Source organism: Ptychodera flava (genome assembly GCF_041260155.1).
Source record: "Ptychodera flava strain L36383 chromosome 3 unlocalized genomic scaffold, AS_Pfla_20210202 Scaffold_25__1_contigs__length_14229661_pilon, whole genome shotgun sequence".
NCBI classification, from domain to species: Eukaryota; Metazoa; Hemichordata; class Enteropneusta; family Ptychoderidae; genus Ptychodera; species Ptychodera flava.
Window position 1 is genome coordinate 7,610,628 of NW_027248279.1, and position 24,326 is coordinate 7,634,953.

Here is a 24,326-nt window from a genome sequence, read left to right on the forward strand (position 1 = left end):
TCTGCATGACCTGTGCACACAAAGATACCCTACTTTACCTTTTGTTTGCCAAAGAAACAGCTCTGCGTGGCAAGACTTAGGCTTCCAATCACAAGGAGATGGAAGGCCTACCGAAGAAGAGTTAATTTAAGTTATACTTGCATGAGATGATTAATATATTTGGTTGTTTTGATATAATATGTTAGGTTTTGTAAGAGTTTTCGTATTCTACATTGTCATTAGGTGTAAAATTAGGTACTACTTTCCGTACGAGGAAGTATACTACAACCAAAAATCAATCCTATTCATAGCAACACGATTGTTTGTATCTTGATTCAAGCACGTCTACATTTCATCAACGCTATAGCAAGGAAGCATTTCGTCGGGTTTGGTCTCACCAAACCCCTCATATTGCCTATCAGTGAACTAACTCAATCTTCCATGTGACAAGACATTGTTGAAAAAATGGACAAACGAATCACCATGACGTAAGTTTGATAACATACCCGTGACAATTACACACACTGTGCGTGGCATTAAGGCGACGCAGGCGGCCGCCATTTTTGTTGCTGATCGTTTTCATGGCATAAAATTTGAAATTACATAAAGTCATGCATCTTTTCGTCTTTTTAGTCATTTAACCCTTTCACCCCAGTTCCCTGTATACAGGTCCAACATCACCATTGATAACAATGGGTTGGGTGGAACCATGGTGGTGAAAGGGTTAAGGTATGATATTTCTGGATAACTAAAACTTACTTTTGCCTTCTGTAATCTTATGTGTTAACCCGTAGTAATCTACAAAACTGAAAATATGGTCGACCGCCTGCAGACTTTGATGACTCACTTAGGTGACATAATTGTATTAAGGTACTGAGAATTCACACAAACTTGTTCAATCGTTGCACAAAATATTATTGCTCTCAACAAACCGTTCAATATCACTGCATTCACAACCTCTTCACGGGAAAGCTCTCTTAACTTAGAAATACCTCACTTCCCTACTTGGTTATTAGAGGATTCATCTATATATGTCAACATTTGCAAACAGATTATCTGTAGTGTAACAAAACATTGGCACTGCCGGAACTACTTTCAGGATCATCATTTAACAGCAAGTTGAATCCCTAGAAACATCTTTTTTGTTCTTATTTCCTTGCTAAAGGGATGGGTGAGCAAGCGTGATTTATACATAGATATCTCCTTTGGAATGAGTTACTAAGTAGAAGTCAATTTGGCAAGCCACAGTTTGCGCAGTTTCACTAAAAATTGTCTTTAAAACAGATATGAACAAGAATACCTTCCTGAAATAATTCCATGTGTAGATGTACCACCAAGAATTTTTTACTGAAGGAAATCACCAGAGAGACAAAGCACGGCGGAAAAACTACAACACACTCAGTACACCACAAAGTGTAATTTTGAAAGTTGAGACATGTGGACCTCTTGTAAAATGTCGAGGGGGAATTTAATTCAAATTATTTTACATATTTATCAAGTTGGTCTGACAAATTCTCATGTTCATGAAAAAATAATAAATAAGGATTTTATTGGCAGAACGCTTTTGATGTCCCCCTGAAAAAATGAAGGGAGTTGCACTGTTGTCTACAAAAGGCTAAATTAATACCCCGAATAAACCTATCTATGACTAGTACTTAGTAACGGCCGACATTCAAGTCTGGGTCAAGTGAGTGCGATGTGCTACTTATGCACTCATCACTACCAAGTTCTGGTAAATTCCAAAGCCTTTGAAGCATAAACAATTTATCTTAGCTCGGAAATAAGCAGTGTCGGAATTTCGATTGTGATTTAAGTGGTCGCGAGAAGATGGAAAACGATCCTACGTACCAGAGTTCTAACCTCAGCGTCGATAGAAATCAAACACGCATATCGGTCGCCACCAAAGGCATTCGCCTAAATGCAAGCAAATGTGTGCGTCGATAAATCAAACATGGCTGCCGTCATATGCGGCAAGTTTGAATCCCACAGAGGTATTTTTCATTTAAATCAAAGCGTAATATTCACCCTGAACATTAGCAGTGCTTGTTGGTCGATCCATATAAGGAGAAAGGGTCATGTTGTACTTTTTACTCCAGCCAGGAAAAGTCAATGAATTTTTCCATCGTCGACAGTGTCAATAACTCTGCCAGGGTTCACCGATAAGCCACGTCAGCTGCCTTGACAATTTTCCCCGCTGACATGTAAGAGTGGCCACACTGATACAATAAAGGTTTCTGGCTAGCAATTCATGTGATTTATTGGAGATGTCACAGGACAGGATACCACAGCTCTTGGAAGTAAAACAACTAGCACACGTTTGCCGGTGGTAGCTTGTGCATTAATAATCTGTTTATGTTAAAGGAACGTTGCATGCTGTTCTGGTCACATTTGCATATGATCATAGTGAAGCATCCGAAAATAGGAAGCTGAATGAAAATGAATGAAGAACGATATTAAGTTTCGCCATATTTCTAAAACTTATTTTAGAGACTAAGTTTTAAAAAATAGATAACTTGACGTTGAAACATTGGGAGTTCATTTTTTTTCCTGTCAACATAGATCCATGTGGAAGCATGTGTATGTGCCCGTGGTATTCAGTGAGTCGTCACAGGCCTGACATTCCTATGATAGCACCAGCTGGATAAGATCAACGTAACAATGGAACATTAACACCTTTGGGATTAAAAGTCTTCTGTTGTCACCCGAGTTGGTCAGGCAAGAATCTGAATTTCAGGTACCATGCAATTTAATGCAGTATTTCCCTAATGTAACCTGGCACAACATTTGTGAAAGTTGCTAAGGTCATTTTAACTGTCAGAAAACTAATTGAAAGCACATGAAAATGGGATTATGAGCACCAAACCTCAAAGCAAGATAACATTGTTACGTGACAGAAAACGAACAAAAAGGTGAACTCAGCAGTTTCCGTATAAAACGAAATTTATTACGAAAAATAAAACTAATCGCTAAGTCAAGGGATAGAATACAAATTATAAAAGTGTACAGGCTACTTATCTCAGCTGGGACGGCAAAGCTCCAGTCTCAGAGTTGTAACAGTCAGTCGGATGAATGAACAGTCCTTTGGCTTGCAGGCTTGAAGTTGCACAAAGTCCACAGTATAAATCCAGCGTGGCAGTGAAGGTCTTGAAAAGTCTTGAAATTAATACTGCTGGAGTTTCCAAAGACTTGAAGTAACATGCAAGAGACACGATCCCAAAATGTCTGACTGCAAGCCTGCTGTCCACTATTTATACCCATGTGGTTATATACGAGCATATAAGAACAATCTAGAACTTTTATTGACATGCTAATTACTGTTCTAAAATTATCTCTCTGACACAACTAATTAAATTTGCAGAACATTCCAAACACCACTAATTGATTTCAGGGTTGTGAGGTCGTTATGGGCAGTGACCTTGAAAATGTTCTAGACTAATTAAACTCAGGTCATGATGAGTGTAGGGGAAAATGACTTACATAACAACATTATGACATACGAACATCAAAAATCTTAATTTTGTGAGAATCATAGGTAAATCACATTTTGAACAATGAAAATAATGTTAACTATCAACTTTTCAGATCCCGTACCAAATAAAAACAAATAGCAGATTTTTATTTCCTGTTTAATGCCAGATTAATAAAACTCTATCAGGTACTGTAACAAATTAAAACACAAACGAATTTGCTTTACTACAAGCCAATTGCAAAAAATGGTCAGAGACCTTGCGATGTCAGTTGTACTAAATCAAACATGATACGAACGTTGCAACAAAATACAAGTCATCGTTGATGAGACAGTCCCCACTTGTTAATGGATACTTTGATTACAAATCCTTGAAGAGGACAGAGTCATGTTCATTAATTGCGATACAGATACGGCTTGATGAGCTTATGGGTGAATTGTTGAATTGAACAAGTGATATCTAAAGAGAATATTGATGTCAAATCGCAACAGCAGTGACAACTAAGCAAAACAAAATACCTCAGCCGAATTGGGTGTTTCAACGTGCCACATGTAATCATGTATAAAAGTCGGTTTTAAAATTACGACCATAGTACAAGTAGCGTCCGATAACTCGCTGTAAATATACAAAGAAAACATTGCCAGCTATAATCTCGGCATTGCTGACAGCGGAGCTAGACAAATGGCCATGCATTTCTGGCACGATACGTTTTCAAAAGTTTGTGCAAGGCACATATGTTCCAATATCAAGCCAATATGCTTGAGTTGTTGCATGTTTTTGATACAAACACATTTGTTTTAAACAAGTCCACATGTCCCCGCCAGTGATGCATGAGCACATCTAATATTAAGAAAGTTGCAAGATAAAGTGGGTTGACTCTGAGTGAAAAATGTGTGCATCTTTGATGGTCTTGGTGGCCATGTTGGATCTTATCATGAAACAATTTACTGTGCACTTGTATGACATACATGTAGGTTAATGTTCTTGAAATCGGTTGAAGCATGTCTGGATTTGTCGCTTTGGGTCAATGTTGACGGGTGCGGCTAGCTGGGAGGGTACGCTTACCCATTACGGACACCTGGTACCACCACTATTTCGTGGTTCAAGATGACCCCATTGCCTTTGTCATCATCTATATGTTCCTTGGACCCGGTAAATTTCATAGTTACCTTGAATGATAACGATTATTGGACCTGATTTGATGTCTATTAGTTGTGACTTTGGACATGAAAATATCGTAAGAGATGGCCATATTTGATTGTTTAAAAGCATAAATTGATGTGCATATGTATGACAAAGGTCAATGTTCTTGGACCAACTTTGAAAGAAGTCGGTTCACACATGTCTGAGAAATGTTTAATGACAGACAAGTGAACAGACGCACTGACGCACTGTTATAACAAAAACCTTAGTCTCCCAAGACTACGTCAGTGTGGACTAAAAATCGAACTAGGAATATTTTGGAAAAGATAAAGTTTCAAGAAAACAGAACTTCCTTAGGGTATCGGTTGCCATGCATAAAGAGACTCACGAATTCAAATGCTCATCTTTACAGTTCGCTAAATTCACTTCATAAGCTTAATAGAATACTGTGTTATCAATTAGTCAAACTATGTTACATGTTATAGACTACTGTATTGGATGATTCTCATCGGGGCGACAGTACGATGCGAAGAGCCAACGCAACCACCTTCGCAAAGTGAGGATGAAATCCAATCAGAAAGTGGGCAACACGAAAAGCATGCTAGTCTGTCAGTCAGAGAAGGCAAGTATACATTTACATACTTGGATTAAAATTAGACTTTTTGGTCAACCTGAACACTGTGCACATCACTTTTCGTCCACTTGCACCAGGCTTTGATTACCTGCGTCAATTTAAGGAATAAGGTTGTCGCAAAAATATGTTATCATCCCAATCATCGCGTGCAAGCTCCTATATTGACGTCGTAGCTGATGGCTATTAAAGTTACATGTAAGGGTGACACATGACTTACGATCCTCTTTATCCTGCTTCTCTGATGCACGCTTGATACGGAAATCGAGAACGGTCATCTGTTTTGACATGTGTCCAAATAATAAAACTTCAAAATGACAACATTCAATTTGACTGACATAAACGAGTGGAGCTGATGAAACATGGGTGGTCGAATGGTCGAAGGTGGGGCCTCTACGCTATTTGTGAGAGATGTATACTATAGTGTTGTTCTAGGCGAGACTCAAGAAAACATTGGGTCCTCACTTGGCTTTGTAGTAAAGTAAGTAAAGTAAGTAAAGTAAGCCTTTATTGAATCGTATTCCAATTGGGATCTCTGTACGTTAACTTCCGCATTTGTTTTATGACTGCTCAAGATTGTAATCGGCATTTTGTTTAAGGTTTTGACCAGAAATTCAAGTGTAGTGGAAAATTGACCTTATAAAACGTAATACTCAGGCAAAGTAAAATTCTTAGCCTCCTGTTATTTTCAACTTGCACGGCGTGCACATGGCTAACTGCACCGAAGTAAGGGAGCATTGTTTTTTTACCGGGTGGGGTGGGGAGGTCGGTGGAACTTAAGCTACAGATGAAATGCAAAGAGCGACCCCTTCCAAATTGAATTTAGAGAATTTGACACCACCTTTATCAATTGTAAAATGTGACACCCCGCCCCCGATTTTTCATCTTATTTGATTGATAACCCTTTGCACCCTGATGCCCTTAGGTGGAGTTGACATTTAGAAGTTCAATGTGGCATGACTCCTGACTTGGTAATTAAAAGGCTGTCCCCTACAATTAGAGGTGGGATGGCCAGTATTTTGTAAATTGACGCTGCACAAAAAAGGGACCTTAAATAGTGTTTGCAAGAAAAAGAGTGACCCTTCCCAACTTTCATGCCCAAAAACAGTGACCCTCGCCCGCCCTCGACCCTTCAAATATTTTAGGCTAGCAGATGAACCACATTTTTAGAACACATATCAGATTTTTAGCTCTCATTTGTTATACCAAAGAGAGCTTATCGTATAAGGTGAATCATTTCATTTGCATCTCATTTACATGTCGTCTGTGTGTATGTACATGTGTGTATGTACATGTATGTATTTATGTATGTTAGTCCGTCCAGATCCAAAACTCTTAAACTGCAGCAGCTACCGTCTTAGTATTTGGTCACGAGGGACCGTGTCGCGGTGAAACATAACATCGGGGATTGACGAAAAACTACTCCACAGAAGTCGACTTTTTCCCTTCAGACCATGATCACACTTATGAGGAACGCATAGACTGAACAAATTGAAAATCTATGGAGTGCTTTAACGAAAATCTGTTTTTCCCATTATGGAGAAAACCGGCAAACCGTCACTTATGAGCGCTGGCTGCGCGTGTTGATTTGAAGTAAAATCCTCATTATGCATGCAAATAGTACAACATTCCTCAGCGGTTTTTGTTTCTTGAATTTTAAAAAGATGTAATAGTAGCTTAATGATAGGGTCACGGTTTTGATATGGAAGATACAGGTATTTTTTAAGCGTCCAAAATTTTGTTAAATGTTTTTCTCATTAGCACAACTTTCCCACACAACACCCCAACATTTGCCTACCATACTTTAGTCTGCACTACCTGCTGCTGCACGCACTGGTAGAATAAGCGTCGTTGGTGTAAAAATTGGCGGAGAAATTCTTAATTTAAATGTGTCAGTGCCATGCCGACGACTGAACATAATGGGGCATGATGTACCAGGAATGCACTATTTTCTGGTCAGCGACAATCCCGACGGCCGTCAAGTTCTCTGGCTGTATACCGTGCACTGTAAGTGAGGCTACCTATCAGTTTGTTAACAACTTTTCACTTACAATTTAAGTTCAGGATTATTTGTTAAAACTATGTTCCAAGATTATTGATTATGTTTAAAATTCAAGAGTAAATTCTCAAGGTAAAGTTATCAGCAACTAAGATGGTCTCATCATACCACCTGTCAGACATGCAAATATCCATTGTTACGAACAGTAAAAAAAAAACAATACCCTTTTTTTGCCAATACAGATTCAACTTATTCCCTTAGTTTCCTTGAAAATATTGTGTATGGTAGTAAAAAATCTATGACGACAAAATTACAAAATTGCTATCTCCTCCATGGAAAAGGGATTGATCTTTTTATTATTCACAGTGAGAAATCAGAAAATTATCTTGCCAACTATGTTGCCAGAATTTTGAAATAGGACTAAGTTGTTTTGTGTAAAGAATAAATTTGCTTCAGTTCAGTGAGTGATCTTCGTTTGTACAGATCATGGAAAATTGTGGGTAGCCTCATATACGCGTGGGCGAATTCGATGATCTTTGATTGTCAATGGTCGCTACCTACGAGGTTAGAGGGATTTCGGCCGCCCCTGCTACACCAGCGGATGATTTTACACTGGACTCCATAGATACTGTAGAGCTTGCGAGTGTAATGATGATTTTCGAGTATGACATGCTTCATTAGCCTTTAAGTTAGTGAGACAGGACTTTTTGGAAGATCTTTTAATAAATTCTATGGACAGGTAGATATGGGAACATGGTTTTGAAATATGACACAACTGCCACGCAAATGATGCATGATAGTATTCCCAACTTTCACCTTATCTCATAGCTTAACTTATCTTAGCTTAACTTAGTTGCCATTGACATTGACACTTCGGGAACATGATTGACTGGTGTAGCATGCTAGCAGAGAACGCTTATCCATTCCAGACACCTAGTACCACCATTTATGATTGCATTCGTAGTTCAAGATGGTCCTTCATTACCTTATATATTATTTTTATGTTGGATATTTTACGCTAAAGGACCTGGTAATTTATTACCTTATATGATATGGATTATTGAATTGGTTTTCACGTCATATTATAACCACGCCCCCACCCGGTGCCCCGCCCAGTACCTTTATTTCTTAAAACAGATCACGCCTAAATCAATAAATGGAAATAAGAATGTTGGGACCTAATTTCTACTTCGGGTTTCACGTCGTTAATTTGGTATCGTCAAACTATTACTTATTTTAATTGGCTTCGATAAAAGTCGAGATAGTGATTAGTCTTAACTCGCTGAAAGCATGGCGAAACACACAAGGACGATGTTTGGCAGTTTAGGGCAAGAGCCCGTTTTTAATAAAATGATAGCGACGCTCTTTGACTTGAAACAAATAAACCGCTCCAAGTGAATCGAATTGAACAGTACGATGAATATTGCAAAAATTGAACTACAGTACAGTCACTGTCAAGTAAGTGATTAACACAAGGCCTAAAAACCTACAAAATGAAGTTAACTTTGATAAGTAAGGGTGGGCGGGAGGGACGATTATGGCGGAGATAGAGCCAAAGGTTACATGCAGACCACAAGTATATAAACTGAATATTGAAATGTACGGAGCAAGGCCAGAATAGGGCGCTGTAAGACTGATACCTAATTATATAACATTTTTATGACCATTCCAAATTTTAGCTAAACTTGGGATTTATCAGGGCAAAAATGGTTGACCGTAAAGTACCATCGTCAAAAAGGCTTTAAGGTATTTCTGATGAAGTTGTTTGTGACAAAAAATCTCCATTTCATAAAGGCTGAAATGTGCTTCAGGTGCTCGGCGAAAATTTTTGAAAATTAATAGTTTGCATGTACTATTTTCTAACTGAGTGTCCAAAACTGGACTGACTGCAATGTGCCACAGATTCATCAAGTACATTAATACCAATAAGTAACCGTCTCCAAATACACAGATTTTGCAAGATTTGTATTGGGATAAAATATCCATGGTTTTCTCATAGACTACAATGTATAGTGGATCAACATTTCTGTAAAATTCCAAAATCAAATTTCCTGCACGCTCATGCACCTGTAACCACCCTAGTCTATCAAGTACATTAATATCAATTATCAAGGGTCTATAAATGCAGAGATTCAGCTAGTTTTATATTGAAAAAATATTGTTCATAGTTTCCTCATAGACTACAATGTATAGTGAATCAACATTTAAGTGAAATTGCAAAATCAAATTCAGGAGCATTCACATCATGGTCCCAATATCTCTGTAAACTTGATAGTCAGTCAAAGTGATTCGTCAGAATGACTGATTAAAAAGCACTTGTAAAATCGAGGTGAGACTCAAGCATTTGAAGCAAATTCTAAATCGCAACTAAAGCTCATAAATCAACAAGTGAAAGAAATTCAAACGGACTTAGTTATCCAACGCAGTTTGAATGAACAGACTTTATCGAAACTAAAAAGCCTAGAAAAGAAAGTAACTAAACATTCTGCGCGTCAACCAGTAGATGTATTCACTTCGCCTAGTCCGTGCCTACCATCTACCCAGTTATCACGTGTATCTGACCAGCCTAATGAAAAGACAACAACATCCGCTGAAAGCATCAAGGCGAGCACTAACTTAGTGGCATCACCGGGAAGCGACATCTTGATTTCGTCTGGTGTTGAGCAGACTTCTGCGCCAACGAAGAATCTCAATTCGCAGGATTTGCCAAACAGTGATAACCCAAACCAGTGCGCCAGGTCCACAACAAAGAAAGTCGACATCGTATGCTGCGTCAGTGTCGGCGACCTCCGCAATGGAAGCCCGATCATTACCTGTGCCGTCAACAGATTCGTCTACTATCGCAAGGAACTAGGAGACTTCGAAAATAAACACTGATATTGTATCTGAATGGTCTGAACAGACCACTTCTGTTCGTCCACGTGGCATACGTGACAAGAACTCTACCGACGACAGCTTACTGATTTTGAATTTGAAGGTGTTACCAGTGTTCGCTCAAAGACCCGCAGAATGTACTTTGGAGGCATTAAGGAGGGCACTAATCGTGAACAGATTGAGAGACATTTGATCAAAAACAACATTCAATTTACTATGATAAGAGTTATCACTAGCAGACGCAAAGGAGCTGCCAAAATAAATGTATCCTTTAATCAAGTTAACTTCTCCTTGCCGACAACTTCTGGCCACCAAATGTCTTCTGTAGGTCATGGCTGGGAGAGCAAAAGTCTCCGAACAAATGAAATCAAATAATGCACAGATAGATAAAACAAGTAATGATTATCGTAGAAACACTGATGAAGGCTACTAAAAGCTTGATTCCATTAATTTTGCTTTTTTCTCTCCTACTGTTAATGACTTGTCCCTGTAACACAACAATATGCATTGCGATTGGGTTGCTGGAATGTCTGTGGTGTTATATCTACAGTTCCTTACCTTACCAAAATTTTGCAAAATATCGATATTCTGGCTATTACTGAACACTGGCTTTTTCCACATTCATTGAAATTTCTGACACTGTTGATTGTAAATGTACTTCATTTGGAGTAACTGACAGAGCTCTAGATGCTAGCACTACCGACTTCTCTTTACGTGGACAAGGTGGGGTAGCTTTCCTCATTAGAAAGTCTATGTTACCTTCTGTTGATTATTTAAACTTAGAAGATGACCGTGTCATTGGTCTGCGAATTAACTGTAGTAACTGTGAACGTCTGAAAAAATGTATTTTTATCTTTGCTGTATATCTATCGCCTGTTAATTACACGGTAGACTCTTATGTCGACTATGTTCACTTTTTGGAAGATCTTTACTCGACATATTCGCCTGTTGGTGACGTCATATTCCTTGGTGATTTCAATGCTAATTTGTTTGGGCCTCGTATGCCAGGTTTCCCAACCCCAACACGTGAAAAGACGCTTAGTCAATTTATAGACTCATGCGATCTGCAACCAGCAAATCTCTTGAACTTATGCACTGGTCCAGTCGAAACGTTTTGCTCTTTTAGTGGACGGAGCAAGTCGACCATTGACTTTGTCCTCTTTCCACTTCAACTTATCGATTTATTGACAATGTGAAAAGTACTTGATGACGACACTTTAAATCTTTCGGATCATTACCCAATTCTCTGCTCTCTTAGCTTATTCATTACGAAAAAAATCGGAATTTTGATCCCTCCAGAAACGCTTAGTTTGGTCAAAACTAGAGCGCATCACAATCACAGAATCGTACACTAATTCACTACGTGAAAAATTAGACACTTCCGACTTCACTGAACAAATACTGTCTTGTCCAGTTGACATTGATCGCTACTCATCAAAATTAATTAATGCTCTGCGTGATGAAACTGCCGACAACAATATTCCCTCCACTCGTTTCAAACCATACTTAAAGCCTTATTGGAAGGACGTGCAACCCTTTCACAAAAAAGCGTGGGAGTTGCGTAATAAATGGATTAAAGCTGGAAGACCGAGAGGACTGCAACATGCTACTTTCCGCAATTATAAAGAATCAAAACGAGAGTTTAGGCGTGAATTGAGACGTCTACAGCGAAATGACGAACGTGAAAAGTACGAATTTATTGAAAATTCTATCGAGCTCGATCAAGCACTCTTCCGGCGCAATGTCAATTTGTGTAGGAAAAACAATTGCGATAGTTTTCCTATCTTGAAAGTCAACGATACTACAATTTCCGAGCCTGTTTCTGTTGTTAATGCTTTTGCGGAACACTTTAAAAAGTTGTACGAGCCAACAGAAGATGACAATTTTTCAAATGATTTTGAAGCTCACATTGATGACGTACTTGACAACCTTGTGGAAGAAAGTCATAACAATACCGAGATTATACTTTCAATACATTTCTCAGTTGAAGAAATCTTATGTGCAATTAGAAAGCTAAAACGTGGAAAAGCTGTAGGACCGGTCTCCCTAACATATAAACACATTATGAGACCATCTCTAGTGAACTGCTTGATGCGCCTATTCAATGCAATGGTTACTGTCGAATATATTCCCTCCTCGTTTAAGTCTGCGTATTTGGTACCAATTTTTAAAGATGGTAACAAAAGCCGTTTTGACGTCTCCAATTATAGTGGAAACTCATCACTCCCATCGTTGTACAAATTATTTGAATTATGTATTTCTCAAAATTTACAGCCTTGGCTAATTGAAAATAAAATACCGCACACAAGCTGGTTATCAATCCGGCCAAAGCAACATTACTGCAGCTTTTTTGCATTCTTGAGACAATTTATCACCATATTGAAAGACGCAGTAAAATATTTATGTGTAGCCTAGATTTTCATAAAGCTTTAGATTCTTTATGGTGGAATGTTTATTTTACAAGCTATACACCATGAACCTCAATGCAAAACTTTTGCGAATTCTGCGTACCATGTTTCATGGACAAAACTGTCAAATTGCTCTTGGTACTTATGTATCAAATAATTACCCATTTTCCAATTTAAGGTGTAAGACAAGGTAGCGTTCTTTCAACTACCTTATTCTTAATCTATGCCATATGGCTGTAATGACAATGTTCTAGGTGTGGGTAATCTATCAAGCCCTAGAGGGAAATCTGTCAATGTCATGGGTTTGTTCAACTCTCGTCCGAGAAGACGACGAAGCCATGGTCATAGACATGGTAACAACACTAGAAATCCCCAGTTCAGTGATCTCTTACCCATGCTTAACCAACCTTTTGGTGTTCACAAAATAAGAACTGAGCTGTTTGGATGTTCCTTGCAAAAGTTAAGATCGTTTTGTTGACTGTTGATAACATGAATTACAATCTGGAAACACCCGAACATCGGTTAATATCTATTATTATAGATATAGGCCATCATCGGCTATTTAGACCTGTTCGGACGGACAGCATCAACAGTCAGCAGAGGATGTTTTTCCCTGTACGGTTTGTCAACAAAGGAATTGACAGTATTAATATCAGCAATATTTTACACAACAAGGATGTCATTGATAAAGTTCCTCCACATTTTAAATTTCAAGAACCACCTATAGTTTCCTACAGCTATTCTAGAACTATAGGTAGGAAACTATTTAATTACAACAAGGTTTTAAAGGATCTAGACCTGGAGAACATTCATGACATTACTTGTGATTGCACGTCATCTTCCTTTTGTTACAAGCCGTATGGTCATGTAATAACTGGTGACCTAAACATCGTCACGAATAATAAACTTCGGCAGTTGTTCCAGTATGGCCCTAAATATCGTGAGCCACCAACCATAAACTGGAACTATAATTTTAAAATCATTATGGATGCTGCCGAGACTTATGCAAAGAAGTGGGCCTCTGTAGAAGATGAAGACGTTGAGTGCCTCTCTGACTGGTTACGTACTGTCAGAGATAAAGTTCAGAAACGTATATCACGTCTTCGTTCTTGATATACTGTCATCAAGACAACATCTTCATTTGATGACTCCACCATACGTGAATGCCTAGATGCATTGCATGATAAATATGTTGTCGTGCCTGCAGACAAAGCTTCTAATAACATCATTTTTGTCTGCAAGCAATTCTACATTCAGTGTTTGATGAATGAACTGAAAATTAATTCAGGTGACAGTAATACCACCTACTGTCCATCAAGCCTGTCCAAACAGGAAATATTTGATAATCATTCATCGGTTTTGAATGCATTTGGCATCAAGCTATCAAATGATGACAATGTTCTACCTCGACTATATTGGATTCCCAAAATCCATAAGAATCCATATAAGCAACGTTTTATAGCAGGTTGCAGCAGATGTACAACCAAACGCTTGTCACAACTCTTGACCACAATTTTGTCAACCATCAAATCTGGTCTGGTACGATATTGTGACAAGGTTTATGAAACGAGTGGATTAATCAGATGTGGATATTGAAAAATTCTAAAGAATTATTACATACTCTAGATACCAACAAAAGCAAGTATGGTTCAATCCGCACATTGATTTTTCTACACTTTACACCACCATCCCACACAACAAGCTTAAAACTAGGTTGTCATCATTGGTTAAGCAGGCCTTCTTTTACAAGAATGGCAGTCGTAGGTATGATTACATTGTCATCAAACACAATTCAGGCTATTTTAGTAACAACAGTGATGCCAATGCAAATACACTGATACGGAAGTAATTAAGATGCTACACTTCCTAATTGACAACATATATGTCTCATTTGCCGGTATGACATTCAGGCAAACTATAGGCATTCCTATGGGTACAAACTGTGCACCACTTCTTGCTGATTTATTTGTTATTCATATGAAGCTGAGTTCATGCAGACTCTTCATAGTTCAGGATCTAAAATAGAGTTGCAAAGTCCTTTAATAATACCTATAGATATATTGATGATCTCATCAGTTTGAACAATCCTGGAATTTCTAATTACCTCCATCACATATATCCAGATGAATTAGAAATTAAAGAAACAACGGAGAGCATGAACTCAGCATCGTATCTTGATCTATTTATTGAAATTAGACACAATGCAATACACACCAAGTTGTATGATAAAAGGGATGATTTTAATTTGAAATCATTAACTTTCCCTACTTGACCAGTAATATTCCGTCGAGTCCAGCTTATGGTGTGTACATTTCACAACTACTGAGATACTGTAGAGCTTGTGATTCATATGGAGATTTTCAAGAGAGACACAGCTTATTAGTCTTAAAGCTGGTGAGACAAGGATTTTCACAAAGTAGGTTGGTTAGATCTTTTAAGAAGTTCTATGGTAGATATGGAGATCTTATATCTAAATATGGCAAATCTGTCACTCAGATGATGAAAGACAGTATTCCCGACTTTGACTCAGAACAGTAATTTAGCAGATAGCTGAATTACCGTACAATAACTTTGTCACACTAGTTCAATCTTGACGGGTGTAGCATGCTAGCAGGGTACGCTTACCATTCCGGACACCTGGTACCACCACTTATATAGTGGTTCAAGATTGTACTACCGATTTTGTCAGTGATCTTATGTTTCTTTGTGTGTTTTTTTTTACTGTTTATTGGACCTGGTAATTTATTTGCCTTGAATGATAATGATTGCTGGAATCGATTTGATGTCATATTAATTTATGTAAATAATTTGTTTATTGAACTGGAAAATACTGGTTTAGGATGTTATATTGGTTCGTCATTTGTAGGGTCACCTGCCTTAGCTGACGACATTTCGATTTTATCGACTACACGCACTACTTGCCAGAGATTACTGGACATAGTTTGCAAATATGCTCCAATTCGAGATTAAAACTCTCGTTGTCAAAAAGCAAAATCATTGTTTTTGGAGAAAGTAACAGAGAACGCAAAAGACTGTGTAAGCATAGAAACATTTCTCTGTATAACTGTCGTCTTGAAGAAGTCAATGAAATCACTGTTATTGGCACGCGAATCACAAACACACTATCAACAATGGAACGTACACTTTAAGCTAGTAAAAAAGCTAGATGTTTAATTAATTCTTTACGTAGTGTTGCATTGGACCACACGGTCTAAATCCTATTGTAAGCACAGAAGTGTGGAAACGCATGTGTCCTCCAGCAGCCTTACATTTTATTTTTTTATTTTTATTTATTCAGCTTTGACATAAAGTCAGGATGAGTCGCACAGGTGACTAACACCTATACAAAAGCAACCCTCCACAAAAGCACACATTTAACAAGTTACACATACAAAATTAAAAACAAAAAAGACAAACGCAGAATAAAACAATCATAAAAGAACTACAAAAAAATTCAAAACAGAACAAAAGAAAACAGAGAAATTAACAGAGACGGCAATTTTTATAGTGGCACTTTCCCACCCAAGTACAAGTGTTATCAGGATAAAAATTATTGTTTAACAAACCAGTGTAATGTTTTAATAAAATAGACTTGTATGACCTAACACTTGTTGAAGATTTGCCATGAAAGGGCATAACACTACTCGAGTAAAAAGCTCTGTTAAAAAACGAGTAACGAAAACATTCAGTTTTAAAAAGTGGCATCTTCATGGAAGTGTCATCAGAAGATTTAAATGTGACAAACTGGCTTAAATTTAAGTCATACATACCAGTAAAACATTTAGCTAAAAGACATAGTCATTTAATTCTCTCCTGTAGCTCAATGGGAGCAAATTCAATTTAATCATACGCTCTTTGTAATCCATCTCCTGGGGATATCCAAGAATGTATTTTGTGGCTCTCGTTTGGACACCTTCAAGATGAAGCATCGATTGCTTAGTCGTGACAGCCCATGACTGGGATGAATAATCAAGAATACTACGGACAAGGGATAAATACAGTTGGAGTTTCATTTTAGTGGAACAGGTGTGGCCACATGTACGTTTAATCAGTCCCAGCATGCGGTTTGCTTTTGTAACAGATATATTGATATGCTTATCCCAAGACATATTTGAAGAAACTTTCGACTCCAAGATCACGGATGCTGTAAACTTTTTCTAGGGAAACACCACGCATTGAATAAGTATAGGTAATGGGGTTGCGTTTTCTACTAATGGTAAGGAGCTTGCATTTTTCAGCATTGAAAAGCATGCTCCATTTCTCACTCCATGACACTAAATTGTTGATATCACTTTGCCGTTTTAGACAATCAGAAATGTCGTTGATTTCATTGATACATTTGGAGTCGTCTGCAAAAAGTGCAACCATTGCGTTTGAAGTAACATGGTCTGGTAAATCGTTAACATATAACAGGAATAACATAGGCCCCAGTATTGATCCCTGGGGTACTCCGGACGATACATTACACCACTGTGAATTTGAGCCCTCTACAACAACTCTTTGTTTTCTGTTTGACAAATATGCAGTGAACCACCGCAGTAAAGTGCCATGAAAGCCGAAAGATTTGATTTTGTGGATAAGAAGGTCATGTGGAACGGAATCGAAGGCCTTTGAAAAGTCGAGATAAATTATATCGACTTGCCCTGACCGATCGAGTATTTTCCCTACAGGATGAAATATTTGTACAAGTTGTCGTGGAACGTCTTTTAGTAAAACCATGTTGCATATGATGGAGAAATGGTTCAATATGTGGATAAATGGAGTTAAAAATACATCTCTCGAAAACTTTGCTACAAATACACAATAAGGAAACAGGCCTGTAGTTAATGACGTTTGATTTGTCAGACTTTTTGTGCACCGGAATAACATTAGCTGACAGCCATTCATCGGGTAGTGAACCTGTTTCTATCGATTTGTTGTATAGTGAACACAATGAAGGTTCTAATTCATGTGAGCACTCTTTGAGAATTCGGGCTGGCAATTCATCAGGCCCGCTGGCTTTGTTTGTATCCAGATGTTTTAAAATATGTTCGACCTCACCGATCGAAATGCTAATACTGCCAAGACCAGCATGTTGGAAAACTGAAGTTGCAGGATAAGTCCGGTTCATGGGTTGAGAAGTAAAAATGGACTTGAAGTGATCATTGAAAAGTTCTGCTTTCTCGTTTGGCTTGGTGGCTGTCTTAGCATTGAGTTTAACTTGATTTGGATATATTTTTAGATTTCGTTTTACTTTTGAAGAAACCCCAAAATCTCTTGGGTTTTCTTTAACTGAGTCACTGAGGACTTGTAGGTAATCATTATATTTGTGAGTACACATATTTTAAGTTTATTTCTTAATTTGCGGAAGTTAGACCAAGCTGATGTTGAGTCAGAGCGGTGTGCCTTTCTCCGTGCTGTTTGAACCTTTTTCTAAAGTGTTTGATTTCACTGTCGACCCAGGGAGGTCTGTTGACATCCTTAATTACAGTGGCTGGTACAAACTTCTTTACTGCTAAGAATACTTGTGAGCTATGGTCTATTACTGATATTGAACTGCAAATGCTTGAAAAGTGTCAGCGTTATGCTGCCAAAGTTATCCAAGGTTTACCTCCCAGAACACCCACTGACTTAGCTTTAAGTGCTTTAGGATTGATATCAGTTGAAGCTTACATGGATAATTGCAAACTGCGTTTTTTGGAATGCTTTGTAACTGTGATAATTCAGCCATTAGAAAATGTATATTTTTACAACGTCTTTTTGAATTTAAGCTTGCTTCTGTTCAAAACTCCGGGGATTTATTCCTGATATTACGAGAATTTTGTCAAAATACAACCTTCTGTGTTTTTTGATGAACTTTTGTGCAACAGGGTATTTTCCTCCAAAAGCAATATGGAAAATTATTGTAAAAGAAGCTATTAATGAAAAGAGTATACTGCTTGGAGACAAAGGCTTGAAGGAAGAGAAGATTTATCTCTTTTTTCTCAACTACACAAAAAAATCAAACCTCTTTATTTATATACTGTATTACGTAACCTCCCGCATCGCAGGTTTACTATTTATAGAATTGTAGCAGCACTTGCATTACCAGCAGACCTTCTATGTACGAAATGTCAGTGGTGCTGTTGAAAACTATTTAACCCACTTGCTCACTTCCTGTATTGACACTACTGAATTGAAAGATGCTTTTTGGACAACAGTATTTGATAAGGTTAATGTACATTTTGCTGTAACTTTATTTAACTTACATGATATTGGGTTTGTTTCTTGTATTTACAAGATAACAACCACAACTTTCAACAACCACACGAATACGAAATATTCCAAAAACTTGCCTTTGATTTTATAAGTGCGTGCTTGAATGCTTGGTAAGCGTCCAATGTAGTAAACAAAATACATCGCAAATGATAACATATCTTTTTGATGTAAACGAGCTCTAGATGTTTGGACATTTTAGCTTATTCAGCTGAAAGAACGATCTCAAAGTAATTACCTCTTTATTTTTTCATTTACTTTGCAACTTCTTGAGTTTATTTGTGTGTTGTAACTCTTCTCTTTCTTGAGGAGGAATAAAGAAACAACAACAACAACAACAACAACTTGTCACATTTGTGTTCTGATTTATATTTGTTAATCCTGGTTGTTTAATGTATGTAGTTACACAAAGTCAGACACTCTTTTCAAATACTCCATAATAATACCATATTTTTAAACACTGGTGTTCTTTTTCCCAGTATTCAAAGTGTTACAAAAAAGTTATATCGAGAACATGGTAGGTCACATTTCTCTTGGTCTACTTTAAAATTTTATTATCTTTACATGAGTGCTCTTTTCTGCTACTTATTATCTTTTCAGACAGAATAAAGTCATGTTCATAATCTGTTTTAAATACTTTTTTGTCAAATCTGTTGGGTTTTTCTTGCCATAACTCCATACAAACCTTCGTAAAATTAGATCCCCTTCAAATCATTGATTGTAAAAATTGACCCCACTAAAAACGGTTTTGTAAAAGTCAAACCCCACTGTTTAAACCGACCCTTCGTCCCTGTAAAACCGTGAATGCCCTAAAATTGATGCATGGTTTGCACCCGGGTATTTCGAACCCTGATATAGCTATACTTTTTCCTTCAACTTCTTCATTAAAGTCATACCAATATTTAACTATTTTCATAACAATGGTAATTTGACTAGAAGTTAGTTGTGATACTTCTTTACATCACATGTATGCAGCCATACGTATATTGCACATGCAATTCTGTAGTGATGATTAATATGTTATGTAATTTAGGAAATGACGTCAAAAGTAAAAGGCGACGAAGATGCGACCTTTTCCACAAGCAGTCTAACTCTATTGTTTTGAAAAGGTAGAATATTTGTCGACAATGATAGATTGATTGATTTATTCAGTATATAAGGCCTTTGGCCCTTAAATACAAAAGAATACATTACCATACATACCATCTTGAAAAAATATTTACATCTGCAAAACTTTGTCTCGTTTTTGAAAAGCAAAATAAATAAATCTACTCAATTGATTAACTTAATAACATTTTGTAATTCCATGAGTAAGTAAAACTTATAACGGACTGGAGGATCATAAAATACAATGGAATGAACCTTCGCCTTAACTCAGTGTACACCGGGCAAACTAAACACAGGTGGTATTCGTCTTCCACCTGGCCACTGTTACACACCAAGCAAACTCTTTCAGATCTTGGTACTTTTGTTCTTTCCCATCTACATTGTTCAATACGTAGTGAGTGACTAGATAATCGAAAGCGGCACATTGCAACTCTAAAGATCTTTCTATTTATCACATACAAATACTTTTCAAAGTTAACTGTAAATTTAAATCTACAAAAGGTGTCTAATTTGCTAATTGAGGTCATGTCACTCAAGGTCGTTTGCATATTGATATCATGACACCTTTGTTTAAAAACACTCAGGAATGCATTTACATTTGCAACCCCTTGCTGTGACCACACATCAGCAAAACCTAGCTTACATAACAGTTGTTTTACTTGAAGTGCCCAGCACAATATATTTCTCTCAGCTCTATCGTATTGTGATTTGTAGCAGATCGCCACTATATTGTTTTCTTCCATACACAATAATTTAAACCAATATTTAACTATTTTAATTTGACGTTGGTAGAAGAGATCGTAACGTCCAGTTTCAGCTTTGATAGCACTATTTGGGGCGTGTCTATTTAAACATAAGATATGACGAAAGACATGTCGACAATGTGCTGAAACAATATATTCGGCATCACTGATGTCACTGGTTTGCAATATTTCTATTTGTCACGGTAATTTTAAGTTTTGTAGTGTTAAACAAGCTCCGAACTTTAAAGGTAGCAGACGTACCGTCTACAGAAGCTTACAAATGTTGAGAAAATGTGAAGCAAATATAAAATGTACTCCGTATTCATTGTCAGCCAAAAGTTACGTCCCTTCTTCATACGAAGCTACTTCGGCCGCGGTATCAACATTAGGCAAAAATGCCATTGTTAAAATGGATATGCCTAGGGGATGTTGGGATATGTTGTGCCCAGCAACAGACCCGTTGAGTGGATTCCATAATTTTCATCCAACAGAGTCTTGTCTGTAGAGCTGCTCACTTATATGAAGTTAGACGAACTACTTCCCTGTTTGAAACATCTGCTTCTGTCAATAAATGTACGTAAAACATGCTTTGTAACATTACTTGTAACGATAGGATATATGCATGTCATCTATGTTATTACATACAGGTTCTGCCAACTAAGCTGTTCGTGAAAAAAGGTGTTCGTGCACAGTTTCGATATTTACTATGGGCGGGGAAGAAATTTCATTTTTTCAGCGGTCGGGGAGAAAAATTTTTGACAGCGGGTACCACAAAACTTCGTCGAGGGAGGGGAAACCGTAGTTGAATGAAGTTGAGGAAGAGGGGAGCAATGTTCCAAGGTATAATGCTGGCTGCTCGCACGGTTTCGTGTTGATTTCAGTTGCCTAGTGGTATCTAGTGGGCAATGGGGAATTTCAGTGGTGGGGAGAGGCGGGCAGTGGGGAGCTTGAATTGTTCTAGGGAGTGGGGAACGGGCAGACCATACATACTGGAAGGCATCGGGCATCAGAATTCAGTGGGAGGGCACAATTTCCGTGTATGCCAGTGGGAGGGCAGTTACGAACAGCTCTACTTTCCCCTCCAAATTTTAGGCCGAGGTCAAAAATACGTAAAATTGGTACATTGGCCTTCTAAAACATGTTTTGTGGTGATTTTGCGAAATTGATGAAATTTACCAGTTGGCGGCACCTGAACATATTTAAAATTTCTAATTTCAGATGGCGTCATTCTGATAGCAGGCACTGGCTGGTGGCCAAGAACAGGTGACCTTTCCTGGAACATCATTCAGAAGATATATCAACTCTCCTACAAAAGACAGGGCACAGTGTTTACATAACCGTGTTTGATGCTACTGAGGATGAAATCAAGGATGCAAGAAATCATGGAATTGACTTAATCATTGCTAAAGGATTTTCAGAAGACATGCCTTATTCAGATAGGCTACTCCGTCATCAGGTTTACTTTCCGACTCTTAAAGAATTCAAAAACACCTCCGTCATCATTGGGTATGCTGATGATGAAAGTCTTTCAGATGCTGCTCTGAGTATGCAAGATTCCTACTTTCAAGATGCTAGCTTTGTACTGTTTCTCACTCACATACCAGAGGATACTGACAAGGAACCTTCGGAAATTGAAGAACATGCTAATAGTATCCTTGAGCACGCTCGGTCTGCAAAATTTCTTATTTCCATAGGACCTAGAATATATTCGCACTTCAGGAACAAATTTCGTACTATTACGCAAAACAGATTTTACTCCTGAACATTTGCAGTTCATTCCTGGCGTAGATGATAAAATAATAAATACTAATGTTTCTTGTCCTTTTGTAGAAGGAAAGATTGAAATTCTATCTTTTGACTTCGCTGCTAAAAGTGTGTCGGATTGCACAAAAAATTCTGAAATTGCCGCTCTTGCAATCGGTAAACTTGCTAATGACACTGTTGCAATGTTCAATGAACAGATTGGTCAACAGATTTGAGTGGAAAATCCGTGGATTACCACAGAAAATTGCACGTGAATGCCAAGATCTAGTTAAGGATCAAAACTGACTCACCTCATGTATCCGTTAAAGCATACCCATTTTCAGGTGACGTAATTGAAAAAATATCAAATGATTTTAAACAATGTCATCTACATCTATTCACACCTGAGCAAGATCCGTTCGGAATGATTACTCTAATGTCCAGTGCAGCTGGTGTACCAACAGTAATAACTACACACTCTGGCGTTGCCGAATATTTGAAACAGGACATGATGGAACAATACAATATGATAGTGGTCGGAGGATTTGGAATACATGACGATCCGGCAAAGATTGCCGGCAGACTGAAAGAGAAAGTCGCTCACTTTCTCGGAAATCAAAACTCGTATGAAACCTTTTTCGAAAATGCCAAAACACTGCAAAATATTTTAACAATGTCGATGAGAGAAGGATTTATTGACGATTCACATAAAAATTTGTCGACAAAATTCAAAGAAGAAGTCCACGCAAAGTTACAGGAAAGACGTTTTTCAAAAGGTAAGAATCCAAAGTTATTCTTAAGAATGCTGATGTTGACAAATATGTTTAATGATTAAGACTCAAACAAAATTATACTAGTTTTACTGATGCGTTCAATTTTATGTTGTCATTGATATTTCACAGACAGCAACATTCCGGAAGGAGAGCATGTAAACAAATCAGGAACGGCTAATCGACTGATGATATCTCCTTGACTGAAATGGGTAAGTTATGGAGAACTAAATAACTGGACAAAGATTGATTAAAAAACAAGCAGACATTGAGGTAAGAGTAAGAACTGCCTTGTAAAACATCATTTATCATGGTATAGACAACATGGTAATTTTACTAAATAGAAAGACAGCAGAGGAGAGAAGACTTACAAAGTTCATTTGTACACCTGAATTATAATCAGCAAAATGTCGGTAACAATGTGTGTCTTTGTATTAGTCCTGACGTGGCTTTTACATCGTTGATCCATTTCTAATATTCTCTTTTTTTGACAAATTCTTATTGGTATGATGTCAAATGGGACGAAATGTCTGCATATGCAATAACACCACTTGCGTAGTTTTTTAGATTTGGCAAGAGGTTTGTCTTTTGACTGCTAATCTCGGCATGACAAAATACCTGCAAATTCTACACCATATTTTGCTTTTAGTGTTCTCATCAGTACACTGTATCAGTGTTATCCCTGAAAAGGAAGAAAGAAATTCACGCAGAAAAATTTGGTCTGAGCAGTGGGGCTAAATGCTGATAAGACGCTCCCATTTGACTAACAACGTCGTATGCTTGTTAACCATGTCTGCTTCTACGACAGGTTATCGAATATCAATATTGTGCCCCTGTCGTATTGATGAAAGGTTATGTAATTCACGGTTTGATCATTACCCTTGTCACCATGATGCTAACGAAACTGCGATTTGGGATTTCAAAACTATCTTATTACAAAATTCTTACAGTTGCAGCACTCCGAGCACGTTATAAGAAGTAATCTCTATGCTAAATATTATCAACTGCAATACAATGTGATCTGTTTAAGAAGCGGTTCCTGATAGTTTCCATCAATGGTGATATGTGGCATACCCGATTTTGTGCACATTGCTATCACCTTTTACTCACCATCATGTCATTTAAAGAAATAACTACGCACTGCAAGACTACCCAGTAATCTGGGCAAAGCCTAAACCTATAGATCTTTTGCCTCAAGGTGGCTGCCTGGATCATCAATGAATAGTTT

The 24,326-nt window shown here is 37.7% G+C and overlaps 1 protein-coding gene across 1 annotated transcript in view; it reads left to right on the forward strand.

The window, feature by feature from the left end:
* Nucleotides 1-291: 291 nt before the first annotated feature.
* LOC139125301 (uncharacterized) overlaps nucleotides 292-24,326 on the forward strand; it is a 61,691-nt gene continuing 37,656 nt past the window's right edge. Inside the window, exons 1-4 of the mRNA XM_070691400.1 lie at nucleotides 292-467; nucleotides 5,075-5,211; nucleotides 21,804-23,104; nucleotides 23,231-23,310. Coding sequence (XP_070547501.1) covers nucleotides 23,307-23,310 — 4 coding nt within the window. The 5' untranslated portion in view covers nucleotides 292-467; nucleotides 5,075-5,211; nucleotides 21,804-23,104; nucleotides 23,231-23,306. The remainder of the gene's footprint in view (nucleotides 468-5,074; nucleotides 5,212-21,803; nucleotides 23,105-23,230; nucleotides 23,311-24,326) is intronic.